Raw genomic sequence first — 14,828 nt, 5'->3', positions numbered from 1 at the left:
CATGCTCCCGTGATGTAACCCCTCTGGACTTTATCCGTATTCGGAATGCTATTGTTTCTGTCACACCTCAGATGTTACAGAATACGTGGAGAGAGATTGAATTCAGGCTGGATATTCTCAGTCACAAATGGAGCTCACGTGGAGTTATACTGAATTACAATGACTTTTAAGTAATACCAATAAAATGTTTTGAGTTTTCCTTCAAAATGCATGTTTTCTTTCTTCCCTATCTCTAACCATATTAAAACCACACACTTTTAAAAACTGTCAGTCCCATTCCAGACACCCTGTACATCAATACTGAGCTTTAATATTAGAGTTGTGCATTTGCAATTGAGGCTGTATTTGACAATATGGCTGATGACAGCAGAATGTTCTGCTTGCTTCAAATGATGTATACAATGAGGTTCTTTTTTTTTTTTAAAAAAAAAAAAGAGAAATAAATAAAAGTACACAAGTGTGTACTGTGCCGTGAAACAACAAACTGCAACAATCAGAAAAGCAAAGCATATGCTCGAACAAAATGATTTGTATTCTTAGATTGAATGTCAACAGATTAACCCATGCAATGAATATGGACGTGTAACCTATACATACATACAATACTGGATGGGAACTAGATATTTCTATGCCTAAAGTGAGAATAGAATTCAGTGTGTCCCTTCGAGCCCTGGTCTAGGCACAGAGCTATCATTGTTTTGGTTTCATCAATCATTTTGTAATTTCATTTTTCAGCTTCATTGTCACAATTAATTCAGCAGGATAAATAGGATGTAAAATAATAAATAGAAAGAAAGAGTGCTGCCTCTCTTCTTTTTATTCACATCATGCTCATGAATTTCTTTTTGGCAAGGCCAATACATTGCTTGGATATAAATGTGTTTCAAAACCAAGGGAGCTAAACAAAGCATCCTTGTTGGGGGGCATTTTTTGCCACCTTTGTGGGATATAGCACTGGGAAGGATGGTTTATGGCATTCTAGTGCATTTTAAACAAACAGCCTCTTGCCTATTTTGTTTTTTAAGACAGAACGAGCATTTCTTGGTATTTTTTTATCTTCCTAAAAGCAATTGTCCACTTGTTTCTTGCCAGTACGAAAGGTTCCAAACAACCACCTTGGTTCCAGGAAATCTGGTGTAGTGTTCCTCCACCTTAATTACCAGTATGGAAATGTTTCTACCAGACTTACAAGCTAGAGACATAGTTTACATTAAGCGTGTTCCTGTAGTGGAAGTAGAGGTGGATAGGAGCTTCCCAATGTCCACATTTTTATTAAGAGTCACCCAGACTTTTCCTTCATACAGAATGAAGTGCATGTTAGAAAAGTTGAGAAATGAGTGGGTGCTCAGATCTATTCATATGAGCCAATGAATGATCCTCTGCTGGAGAGGCCACAATATATTCTGTAGAGATGTATGCAGTTGATGCAACCATACATACATTATACAACAGCAATTATGTTCCAAATGGGGACCAAGTGTCTGAGACTAGACATGATACTACTAATGGTACCATCAAAACTACAGACTGTTCTCTTTGGTCAAATTAGCCTGTGACATTATTGTGGTAACTCCATTGCCTCGTAATGAAGGGGTTATGGGTTTGATTCCTGGTGGAGACTCGTTGCACATCAAAATCACGCTTTAATGGCGTTGACCCCTTTCCAGCAGCAGCGTCGAACAGAAATGGTTCCAAAAAGATATATCATCTATATGTAGATGCAACCGCAAATTTGTTTCATCACAAATAATAACTATAAAAAGACTTGCTGCGTAATGAAGCTAAGGAAAGCAATCTATGTATAGACTCTGCCACAAATTAACTTTCCAGATTAAGTAAGGTAAAAAGATAAAATTCCCCATGCATATAGCACTGTACCATGAAGGTACATTTAGGGGAAGTGGGGGTAGGGCCCCATCATATATTCTCGATCTCTGCCTTTTTGGAGGGGGTGATCAGCATCATGCTCCGGCCACCCTAACCCCCCTGGGTTGCCCCCAGGTACTCATTGATTTGAGGCTGGGTAAGCCCAGAGGAAAACTCCGACCTTAGATCACCCCACCCTGGGAATCAAACTCGGGTCTCCCATGTGACAGTCATTCAGATGCCCCTACCGACTAGACCACCGTTACTCAATTCCATATTACAAAAAAAATATATATATATATATATTTTTCAGGACCCAACAAAGTATCAACAATGGATTGTTCGATAGCCAATTGCCCAAATAAACTAATAAAAACACGAAAAAGTGGTGTTTATAAAAATGACTTGCCACAATACAATCGTTAATTTTGAAATACTGTCTACATATAGATGCTCCATGGGTTAATGATCAGAGTGTAGTCAAGGTCTACTAACATGTAGTTGCTAACCCCACATTATTTAATGGCTGACAAAACAAACTCAACAGCAAGGATGGTTTCACACTGGAGTGGCAAGAGACATAGGGACATCTCACATCTTGCCTGGTATCTGAGTGCCATGTCACTTCAATGTAACTACAATTCGTTTTTTTTTAATGGTGAACAACATATCACCTTGCTCTGTCATGTGTGCATATGTGGTGAATTGACACTTTGGTGTGAACTCCCCCATGCCGTACGTCACCTACCACTTGTTACTTTGGTGTGGTCTTCCCAAGATGCTGGGGAGAAAATACAATTGTGCAAATTAACACTGTTTATGTAATTTTAATGTATCTTCATGTGACGATCAAGGTTACCCTTGTCAGCAAAACCTCTTGCACACACTTCACACGTGTAAGGTTTTTCGCCCGTGTGAATCCGCAGATGTCTTGTCAAATGATGCTTCTCTCGAAACCTCTTGAAACATACTTCACACGAAAATGGCTTGTCACCATTATGTACCCTTATGTGCCTGTACAATCGGTTCCTATCCAAGAATAACTTGGAGCACTCGTCGCAGCGAGCAAATCCTCCGCTGAGTTCGTTCACCATGTTCTTACCACTATTTGACTGATCGTCACACGGTGTGTGATTGTTCATCTGTGAGCATTCTGCACATATCAATTGCCCTCCCATATCTAACACTTTTGCACCACACAGATTTTGGCATGGTTGGCTGTAAGGTCCACAGACTGAACTTTGAGCTTCCTGATGTATGCTTGCATGTATATTGATGTTTGAACTTGCATCATCTTGAGTCACGGATTGCCACTGCATTGTCCTAGTTTCATTATCTGAATAAACTTCACTTGAAACTTGGCCTTCCTCATTTGTTTCTATTCTTGAACTTTCCACGGGACTGCAAAAATGAAATAAATATCAATAACAATTACATGTTTTTAAAACTACACAAGTCAGATTAAAAAATTATCATCATCAATGCTATATATTTTATACATGTGTTACATATAGTTCACATTAAACTAAAATTTTGAATTCTTTCATAGAAATATTTTTTGAGGTTACCATTTTCTCAAAATTTCAAAGGTTTTTAAAAAGTTATCTGTAAAACCGTAACATTATCGTTTGTATATATAGCCAACCACAAACATAATACCACAGTAGATAATTTATACACAATTTTCCACTTTTGTCAAGACTATTGAAATTTTTTTAAAATATTCCAAAAACACAACAGTGTTGATTGTATAAATTTCATACTTGTTACTTGTTCACAAGGGCAATGTACAGGGTGCATCAAGGGACAATTTAAAAATAGATAGAACTCCAGTAATGTGTATGTAGCGAAACATTTTATATACAATAAGGTTTTGATTGATTTAGTGTTTTAAGTCCACTTTATGCACAGTAAGGCTAATCGGGACTGGACCTACAGTTTAAAGTGGGATCTGAACCACTATGTACCTCCACCAGGTATCGAACCCGGGACCCCTTGATTACAAGGTGAAGATGCTACCAATGCACCATCGGGGAGGCCTATATACAATAAGGAAATGATACAGTATCACATGCCATTTGAGGCAGATTATGTATGGAAAATAATGTAAATCAAATGACGATCTTGTTGGCAAATGCAAATGTGGAGTCACTCCTTGAACTGCTCTTCTACCCTCTCCAACAGTCCTTGAATAATCAGTCCTACTTGCTGACGAATGGTGTCCCTTAACTTCTTCTAATGTGCATGGCTTTCCTTCGTTCACTTGGGACTCAATAATCGACTTGCCACTTTTCACGAAACTGTCGTGTGCGAACACACGATGCTGTCCACGGCGCCATAACTGTAACTGACATTACATGTTCTGCTGTCACGCTGTGCCGATCGGAACCAAGCTGAAAATTGCATCGCCGAGCAAGTTAAATGCCACCCCTACTTCGGTCTCTATTCTGCTGTCCGTACTTCAAATTCTGCATTTGAAAGCTGTTTTGTTTCCTGTGATGCACCCTGTACGTTCCACCTTTTAGTTTTATCACACTAAATATATTGAGGACGACGAAAAAATGAATTAAGTTTATTTTCATAGGCAGATGAATACATGCTGCTAGCATGATGAATGGTGTCTCAACTGCATTATCTTCAGGGCCTACCGAGGTCTTTTCTTTCCTCATTACTTGATTCAACAAGCCATATCGGATCTACTGTTTTTCAATTGTGCCGAATATCATATTTCACAGTTCATTAGCAGGAAATGTTAGCAGTACTAAGTGAATGGAGACAAATAACATAATTACCAAAGAATTAAAAACCGTGGAACACCACCAATTCAGTGGCCCCAGAAATAAAATATTTTGAAGAAATAAGCAGTTGGTTACACAGTAGGTTTACAGATGAACGTTGTGTTCAAAAACACAGGCTGTTATCAAAATGGCATCTGCACAGATTGACAGCTGTGCACCGTCATTTCCTTGGCTTCTTGCAAATCATAGCAAAGCAACAGCTACTATCATCTAGCCACAGACATTGCAAATGACAGCTACCCAAAACCAGAAAGTGACACAATTATCTTGGCCTGAAAAATGTACTATTATATCCTAGAGCGCTGCGATCACACATATACAGTGAAAGGTTAAAAAGCAATAAAGCTTTCTATTACAGGAAACCTGATTCCTGCATGTTTTGCTTCTTCTCCGCTTTGTGAACCTTCATATTACCTTTTTTATTTTTATTATTATTATTATTATTATTATTAAAGAAGTGATATCAACAAGCATGATAATACAGAACTAAAGTATTGACGAATGGCAAATGATTAGGGCCAACCTGATACCGATGCCATTTTATCAGTATCAGTCAATATTTTTCCGGGCATTGTTCTTTCATGGGCTTTGCAATAATATTGGGCAATACTTTAGCAGAGCTATATAAATCATCCTGGATATTATGCAAAAATTCAAAGTTTTAATTTTTACTGTGGAAAAATATAGATTTTGTGATTGCATAACTGGTATTTTGATATCCTAAATTAATTCTTGAATATTATTCAATATTTTGAACAACTTTAATCCTTACAAATATCAGGCATTGGTACGAGGTAGTATCAGCTCAGCCCTATAAATGACACATAATTTTTAGCAAATATATATGTAGAATGAGATTAAATCATGTATATAAATTCATATTTAAATTGTAAATGAGGCAATTTTTCAAGCAAATGTAAGAAAATTGTTTTGTATGCCTAGAAATGTATGCATAGGCAGAGTCAACTGAAAATGAGCCAACCTTACTCTGGAACGTATACTTTTGACCACTCACGTGACATTAGGTGGGCAGGCTGCAGCAACTTTGGAGTTGGTACTTGTTAAGCAGCTGTCCATCTTGCAATGGAGGCTCCAAAAGAGGAACAGTGTGATGTGGTGTGATTTTTCTTGGAATTTCTTACTATTGAATTGAAAGTTAGACAAAATGGATATTGTCATTCCGGCAGTTAATTAATTTTAAAAAAAATACATAAAAAGCTATTGACCAATAAATATACTTACTTTCCCATATAAAAAATTGGCTTGACTCACTTTCACTCTCCTTATACAATTTATGTGAAATACATGAGCATAATATACCCACCTGTGGAAGGACGTTTCCACGAACACTTCGTTATTGGGGGCTACGACTTCTTCCACCTCAACAAACTCAACTGTTTGATATTCAGTAGGCACAGGCTCAATATCACTTGTGGCAGAAGTACTATTCATTGAAACTGCATTATGGATGAAGGCCTGCTGAGAAGTGTCATCTGCAAGTACAACCTCCACTTCACCGACAACACTGTCATTGTTCACGTGGACATATATGACACCTTTCGAGTCCAGAAAATTATTGGTGCTTTCAACATCCTTTTCACTCTCGTAACTTTGCACTGTCACTTCCTTGGCTTCCTGCAAATCGCATTCTGAGTACACTACCACCTCCTCTGGTTCGCAATCGTCAATGTTTGGTTGCTCGAAGTCTGTGCATATATCTTCCTGAAATGTATATACAACAGCTAAAGAACACATAGGACCAAAATAATATGTTGGCAAGATTTGCACTGTCACTACATGGTGTCAGCACTGTGCTTACAACTCTCTGTCCCTAAATGTTTACAGTAATGTATATACATATATAATACACAAACATCAATATTTGCTTGAAACAGAAGGGTACAGTAATTCCCAAGGAGCATTTTGAAGGTCCATTTGCCAGAGCTCTGGATCGGATGCAAAAAAAACCTTTTGGAGAAATGCTAAAGAAAGGAAAGTGTGTGTGGATTGGACACCCTCTCAGAAGATGGGAAAATGACACCTGCAAGGAGGCTTTAGAATGGAATCCCTGGGAAAGAGAAAGTGGGGTAGACTAAAATCACCTAGATTGATTGATTGATTTGGTGTTCACTTCATGCACAGTAAAGCTAATCGGGACTGGACCTACAGTTTAAAGTAGGATCCGAACCACTATGGGCCTCCACTAGGTATCAAACCCGGGACCCCTAGATTACAAGGCAATAAAATCACATAGAGAAGGACTGTTGAGTTTGATCTGAAGGAAGTGAGGAAAACTAGGAGAGATCAAAAAGGTGGCACAGAACAGAGTTAGATCAAGAAACTTTGTTATTGCCTACAGGATTAATGGAAACACACAGTGTAACTCATTTCAATACACTTATTACTCTGGTAAAGTGCTATGACATAGTTGAATGTAGCTATTTTCAACAACTTTAATTGTTATATTATCCAACTATTTATATCAGGGGGAACCAGAAAGAGAAACTACACAAGTCCAGTCCTAATAATTTTCAATTTTAAATTTAACTCGCCCCAGTTTTGCAATAAAATATTGCCACAAGTATAAGATTCTTGAAAACAAATTATGAAATCATATTGGTGCTTGCTTTCCAATATATCAGGTAACAACTATCTGCATTACATCAACAAAATAAAAGTTAACCACAGTTACATAAAACCAGCATTGCAATGGCAATTTTTAGACCTCAGTTTCATGCCATGTTTTATCTTGCACTTGTTATGAGTGTCTTTTCAAAGCATATGTGAAAAGTTTTCCAACAAACAATTCAAAACTAATGGTGCAGTTTTTGACTGATGGATTGAATTATGTTCTCTTATGTTGATTTTTCTGCCACTTTTGGCTAATTGCGACAATGAGGATGAGTGATAATGGTACTCACAAGGAACACTCGTGCCTAGGCTGGGATTCGAAGCTGGCAACCATGGCATCGTAGCATCCCGTGATAACAACTGTGCCACAGACGTCGGATAACAACGTAGTGTCTCACCAACTAATATCTAAGGAGTTGAAATACTTTGTAGAAAATGAACTCACCTTAGACTGAGCAGCATTTTGCTCCCATTCACTTATCAGAGTTTTGAGAACATGCTCAGACTCTTGGCAAAACTCCTTAAATTCCTGAAAATTTACAAGCTTCTCCAAGCACGGTTGACATAAACATTTAGGAAGCTTATCACCTTCTGATATCTGAAAAGAGACAATATTAAGACTATTAGAATATATATTATTACACAAAAGAAGATATTGTACAGTAGTGATATTAATAATAGATGATTCCCTCTAAGAATCAAAAATGAAATAGAGATATGATACCCTTGTTTATACCCATAGGAACCAGGGCATATGTTACATCATTGTTGTGCAGGTGGTGGTCGGGCAAACACACGTACACTCACATGGATATTATGTTGCACAGTTTCATTATCATGTCACAATGAAGGATGTTGATACATAGGGAGCACATTTTTAGGTAAAAACATATTTATTCTCATGCTTCAGAAGTCAGCCATACTCGGTAGGAGTGCTGACCACATGGAACACATATTTCAAGGGAAATAACAAAAAATGTATATGTGTTAGACATTCAAGAAAAAAATAGAAATTCCGAATTCTTTGTGTAAAAGCATATTTTGGACTTAATGCATAAAAATAGATGAAATATTTTGCGATGCATCAAAATTTATTGAAAGATAGATGTTTGAAAAATGATTTGGAGTTCATATCTGCAAATCTAAGATTTTTGTGTGACATGATAGAAAAACTGAAAACTTCCACACAACTGCTTTGCGAAACAGTGAAGGACGTTAGTGCAGTTGAAAGAAAATTGAACTCTGTATCAGAGACATGCCTGCAGGAGCATGTCTGAAAACACCACAGGGTACCAAAAACTGTACTTAGATGCTCAGGTTCTTGAGAGTGAATGTGTAGGTGAAACTGATTGTGTAAGTGTGCATGACAGCCTGTCCTTCAAATATATATGTCTGACTACGTATGATGTGGAAAGGTTGTTTTCACAACACAACTCATTGTTTGGAAATAATCGGAAATATTTTCAATGACAATCTGAAAAGTGTTTTGTTGGGTACTAATTTACTATTCCACAAACAGATTTCTTCATTTTTACACAAGAAACTACTTACGGTAATAAGTTCCTGTAGCATTGTCTAACATCTGGAAGGTGTTTTCTGTCATGTGGGAATGTATCACAGCAGAAATTCATTATTTTTGTTGAAATTACTTCTCCGACACAATAGCCTTTGGCGCGTACACCTCCGTTGATTATCGCACGTCGTGCTTGTGTTTTGTCGATTGCAGGGTTTCCAATCACGCCATTGTTTTCCTAAAAGATGACGTGTCGTGGATGTGTGGTGAAATTCATACCGGGGGAAGATCCACTGGATTTTGTAATTGGGTACTTGAAAAATGGGTAGCCCCACAAACCATTGATTGATAGCCCCACGAACCATTTCCGGCAAGGTTAGGTTAGGCAAGCATAGTTAAAATTTTGTTCGTAAAAAATGTGAAGCAGCTTAAAAAAAAAATTCTACTTAAGTATTTTTTGGGTTACGAAGGTTGGAAACACTGCATCGACAAAACAGAAGCACGACGTGCGATGATCTGCAAAGGTTTACGTGCCATACTGTTTTTTACGCAAATGAAACAACGTAAATAAAGAAGTACTCTTAATTTGAAAAATTGAAATTACTTTCATCAAAAAAACGTGAATACACCTTGAAGAATGTTCCACGAAGCAGATAGGTAAGTGTGAATGTTAAAACTGACGAAACGAAGAATAGTAAATTTTTACCGGAGCGAATGAAGAATATAGAGAATGTCTCCAATTTAGTTAATTTTTTGTATGGTAACTAAATTTGGCCTTCTAATCACAAATCTGTTGTTAAAATGCAGGGGTCACATGTAGGGTTACCAGATCGCTGAAAGGGAAATGTAGGACATGCTGTCCCAAAATATAGGACATTAAGTCAAAATGTAGGACACAAAATATTCTCAAAAAAGAATACATATTTCTATAGAACACTTTAGAAAGTAGTTGAAAAGTGACACTTTTCAGTTTTAGAAAAATGAATTCTTAATTAATTTTTAAATGCAAAATTTCAAAACTTGCAATCATACTAATCAATGCACCTCTCACTACATGATTTAAGCGATACTTCTCAGAGGAGACAATTTGGTTTAGCCAAACTATATTTATGTTCGAGTGGACAGTCAAACTCTTTGAAATTATAGGGACCAGTACCAAACAAACATTTTACAGACTTCATGAAAAAATAATTTCTCTCGTGAGTCTGTTGTGCTGATGGTAATGAAAGTACTCTCTCAACATTTGAATTATGACCTGTAATGGCAAACAAATATTCAGCAGTTACCGTAATTGAAAATGGTTCGAGAAGTTTCATCTTGAGTAGTGTCCAGGGTGTCTACCAAAATAACACATCCAGAATTCTTGACTTTTTCTGGACTTTTCTATACCTTTTTTCCGTTTATCTTAATGTCTATTTATTCGACCCCTACTTAGGTAAAGTTGAAAATTAGTAATTAAGAAAATAAATATTTATTTAATAAATAACCCTACCAAAGAGCCAGTTAAGATTAAAACTGAAGCTGAATTTAAGAAGAGAATTAGATCTGCTTTCTCGTATTAATGCATCCTGAACTGTTTGGCAGATAAGCGAGTCTTTGGCATCTGGACTCACAGCCAGTATAATCTTATGTGGGGCTTGTGTCGATTGTCCCTATATGTTTGTGACTGTCTCTTCATCCATCTTATCTTACCATCATTCATCCTCATCTTCGCGATTAGCCAAAGGGACAGAAAAAGTGAAGTAAAATTAACTAAATCAACCAATCAGTCATTATGATAGCAAAAATTCTTGACACCACAAGAATAATTTAATGCCTTTTTATTGACTTCTTGACCTACTTGTTAATTTCTTTACTTTTTCTTGACTCGCAGACACCCTGAATAATTTTGTTCTCTATACCCCTGCTGTACAATCAAATTATATTGAATATTGAATAAGAATGGGCAACACGTTGTTCCATCAGTATAAACCCTAAAGCAAGAAATTCTGCTCAGGCATTGAACAGTGACGTTATCAGAAAGTGGTCCCAAAACTTTGTTTATTAAGTGCTTCCGTTTTCCTGTTTGTTTAATAGCAGGACAAACTTTTTTCTTTTTGGGCAATGACTCAATGACAATCAAAATAAATTTCACTATTGAGTTTGGAAGCGTAGTCCATAGACTTGTAACTTGCATGATTTCTTTCTGTTACCTATTTTCCTAATTAATATTATGTGACGCTCAAAATGTAGGACATTTATGATATTTTTCAAATTCCTCCCAGACGCCGGACATAAGGCTAAAATGTAGGACATGTCCGGGAAAAACCGGACGTCTGGTAACCCAAGTCACGTGTGGAAATAGGCAAAAAAGCTTATGTAAGTGGATTTTTTTTTACAGCTGTATTGCATTGTTTTAGGAACAACATTTCAACTAAGCTTGCCTAACCTAATCTTACCGGAAATGGTTCGTGGGGCTACCCGTGCATAATGTACTGATTAGAAGGCCAAAGTAGTTCATATAGCTACCAAATATTAATGAAATTCGAGATCCTTTCTTACCCAACCTTACCGAAAATGGTTCGTGGGGATATCAGTTGAATGTTTTGCCAATGAGCACATATTGTAACAAAATACAAGTTTTGTAGCAATAGCTTCCTCACTATGCAAGAAGCCATTTTTGTAGAAGAACGCTTGAACACCGTTGCCAAACTTACCTCTAATCAAAGTCTGTCCTCTGTTCAGCCATGCTTCAACGATTAATGATCTTCAAGTAAGCACTTGTTCATATCATCAAACATGGTTCCTATGTTTCTGTATGGACAACGATCGCGATAATGAAGAACGTAATTTTGTAACATATATAGACGTAAGTGTACAATTTTTCACGTAGCCTCCAAATCTTAACTCCAGATACGTTACCAGGACTGCATATTTAGTGAGTATAAGAAGTTGGAAAGAAATTGGAGACATTCACTGTATTCTTCATTCTTACCATTTATTTATTTGACAGAATTTTGAATGAAAATATTTTTCATTTTTGGCCTCATAGCTACTTCTAGCATTTTTAGAACATAAAGAAACAAATATTTTTCAGTTTTATAGCAGCTAAATATCTGTCCCCTATTGATAAGACACTGCAGTGGTCAGATGAATATGATACAAAGAAAATACAAGTTCAATAGAAGTAACCGACTCCACAATTAGAATCATAGACAGTTGGTGTTGGTTGTTAGGAGAGGAGTTGGTGGAATGTTAGAAACAGTGGTGGGTAAGAGGGATACTCACATGGGTGAAGATGGGATTATTGGGTGGCTATGTTAAATCTGGGGGATATGGTTAAATGCGTAACTGATATACAGGCCTATTTAACCCTTAACCACAGTCGTGAACATTTTGGGCACTAACACAGTCGTGCGGTCCACAGGACCTCTATGAAAAAAGGAATATAAATATATCAAGAAATATTTTAAATGATGTGAATTTAATCATGTCTTATGCTTTGTTATTCACTGAACACAATTGCATAGTTTTGAGAGCGAAACATTATTTTTTAACTTTCCTCAAAAAAATATTTTGTTTATATTGCGAGTTTAAGCAAAACAAATACACCAATCCAAAATATCTCTTAACTGAGTATTTACACACGGCTAATCAACGTGAATTTAGTCCTTAGTTCAGGGCATGAAATTTCTAGTTTGAAATCAGTCGCCGGTCTAAAATCTTTGGTCGCCACTATTTTATATTGATAAATAATAAAAATATGAGCAATTATTAAAAAGTTAGGAATTAATGTTTTTGTAGCGCTGTCGGTCTGCACTGAAGCACCACTTATCAATCGCAGCTGCTGGGTCAAACTCTGACAGGGAGGGAAGGGGGGTCGATTTACGGAAACTCTGAGCAAATCATCCAGTGTCTCAGTCTTCAGAGGGTTTGAGTCTGTTGTGACAGCTGAAACCTCTCTCACATGAAGCTGTGCTCACTGGTAGAACAGCACAAAATGTCAAAATCTGGAGCAAATTGGGGAATCTTGCTGAACACTCCACACTGTGGATCTTCTCCAGCGTCTGATTCAAAGCTGGAGAAGGAAACAAAAGTTTGTATTCTGTCCACTCTGCTGACAGAACATCCATTTTCTCATTGTAAAGGCTCGTGTTTAAGTATATGTAGAGTTTCTTTATTTCTTCTATCCCAAACTGAAGAATATTTTCTTTGGGAGGCCAACCCAAGGTGTCGAAAACATGCAGAGATGGAATCGCATCTGTTGATATAGATTGCAATCTTTCTGTGATGTACATCTTCGCATTGTTAATTAAGTTTCCTCTAACAGTCAAACTCTCGCTCTCAGTTTTGAATGTTTGTGAGCTGCACATCCCAGAAATGGATACATGGTCCAAGAAATCGTGTTTGCTTGATCCAACATTAGATTCCAGGTCAGCCAAAACTGAAATACAGTGTTAAATTCTTATTTTCAGAGATGAAATCAAAAGATTCTTATTTTGTAGTGCCAGGCTTAAAGGGTTCAATTTCCCGTAGAAATCCAAAAGGAAGTACAGAAGCTTAACAAATTTAAATTGCTTCAAACTTTTCAGCAAATCCTTAGCTTTAGAGCCATCATTGTATTTTCCATGGGTCACCTGTTCAAGATGGGTCACAACAGCTTTCCATGATTGCAAGAGACCTCTTACTGCACGTTCTTTGCTGGCTAACCAACTAATAGCGTGGATATTACTGAGTTTTAGAATATCTTCTATAACTTCTGCCGTTTCTCTCAAGAGGTGAAGTCTTGAGGCGTGTTTGACACACATTTGAAACAACGAAATTTTAGTCGCCAGCCCAAAACTTTTGGTCTCCGATGCTGACCTGGCGACCAGAAATTTCGCGCCCTGCCTTAGTTATAGTTTACAATTCATTCTTCAAAACCACAGGTCCTTCTATTCAGTATATGCCACAAATAAAAAAAATTGCAATTCTCTTGTCTATTGATTGTAATAAATCTGTGATTTTAAGCTTCAAACACAGTTGTGACGTCCGCGGGACCGCAGTATATAAATAGAACACCACAGATGCAGATAATGCAGGTTTTATAGTTGTCGGGGTGGATGGTGGTTAGGTTAGGAGTGCTATTATTTTGTTTTTTCTTACATTTTGAGTATACATACAAGTTTTAACGCATTCAAAACGAATAAAGTAGTAATTCAAAACGTAGATATCGATTATAAAAAAAGCGACGTAAGTCTTGGGAGGACACAGTCGCTCAAGGACCCAATGATAACTTTCTTGTGGTTCTTCAGGTTAATTTATCAGTATCGCCTCATAAAGCGAAGAAATTAAAGAACTGTGCGGAATATTGTCTTCCTCAAAGTAAACCCTGAACCGAAGTTCCATTCATGAATGGGAATGATTTGGAATAAGCAAGCACGAACTGTAAATGTAAAATGGTAAATTTGGTAAATTTAGTTACTGTTACAACGAAGTGGAAAAGTTACATCAAACAACAAAATATAACGAACACAAAACTTACTGTTAGAGAGAGACAATCTTGAGCTAATCGCTGTACTTCACACTTAGTTCCTTCATCGTCAAAAATATTAACTTTGAGAGAAGACTCTTTCAGACACAATCTACACAGATTGTGATAATCTTCCCCTATTGTAATATTTGAAATGTCACGATGTTCTTGCTTCGTTCTGAAACTCAGAATTCCACATCCCAACATTTCGTATTTATCAAAATACGAGCGTGACAGTGTAGAACGGTAACAGTAAATGATGGTGTCTGTTCTATGTCTGCGTATACGCCACACGTTAAGTGCTAATTCCACTGCATTCGACCCACCATAACTTCAAAAGACAAATTGTACACTGAGATGCACAAGCATTTATTGAAACGCTTCACTTCATCAATCCCCGCCCTTCGTCTTCTCACGATTTTGTCAAGCGCCGACAAATTGCAGTATATTTATACAAAAAGCCCGAATTTTCAACCACGGGACCAAATTCTCTTTGCAGAGAACGGTCCTATCCTTTATTAGGACGGTG

The 14,828-nt window shown here is 37.1% G+C and overlaps 1 protein-coding gene across 1 annotated transcript; it reads right to left on the bottom strand.

Annotated features, from left to right (window-relative positions):
• Positions 1–2,236: 2,236 nt before the first annotated feature.
• Positions 2,237–14,637, bottom strand: LOC145999027 (uncharacterized). Its single transcript, XM_083135927.1, has 4 exons — positions 14,312–14,637; positions 7,741–7,893; positions 5,989–6,386; positions 2,237–3,267 (listed from the first exon to the last, which is right to left on the bottom strand). The coding sequence occupies exons 1-4, from the start codon at positions 14,504–14,506 to the stop codon at positions 2,694–2,696; spliced, it is 1,320 nt and encodes a 439-aa protein (XP_082992053.1). The 5' UTR covers positions 14,507–14,637; the 3' UTR covers positions 2,237–2,693.
• Between the last annotated feature and the right edge of the window lie 191 nt (positions 14,638–14,828).

The sequence above is a fragment of the Lepisma saccharinum genome, chromosome 14, assembly GCF_977018435.1.
Source record: "Lepisma saccharinum chromosome 14, izLepSacc3.1, whole genome shotgun sequence".
NCBI classification, from domain to species: domain Eukaryota; kingdom Metazoa; phylum Arthropoda; class Insecta; order Zygentoma; family Lepismatidae; genus Lepisma; species Lepisma saccharinum.
The sequence above is the reverse complement of the archived record's forward strand: the minus strand, read 5'-3'. Positions and strand labels throughout refer to the sequence as shown.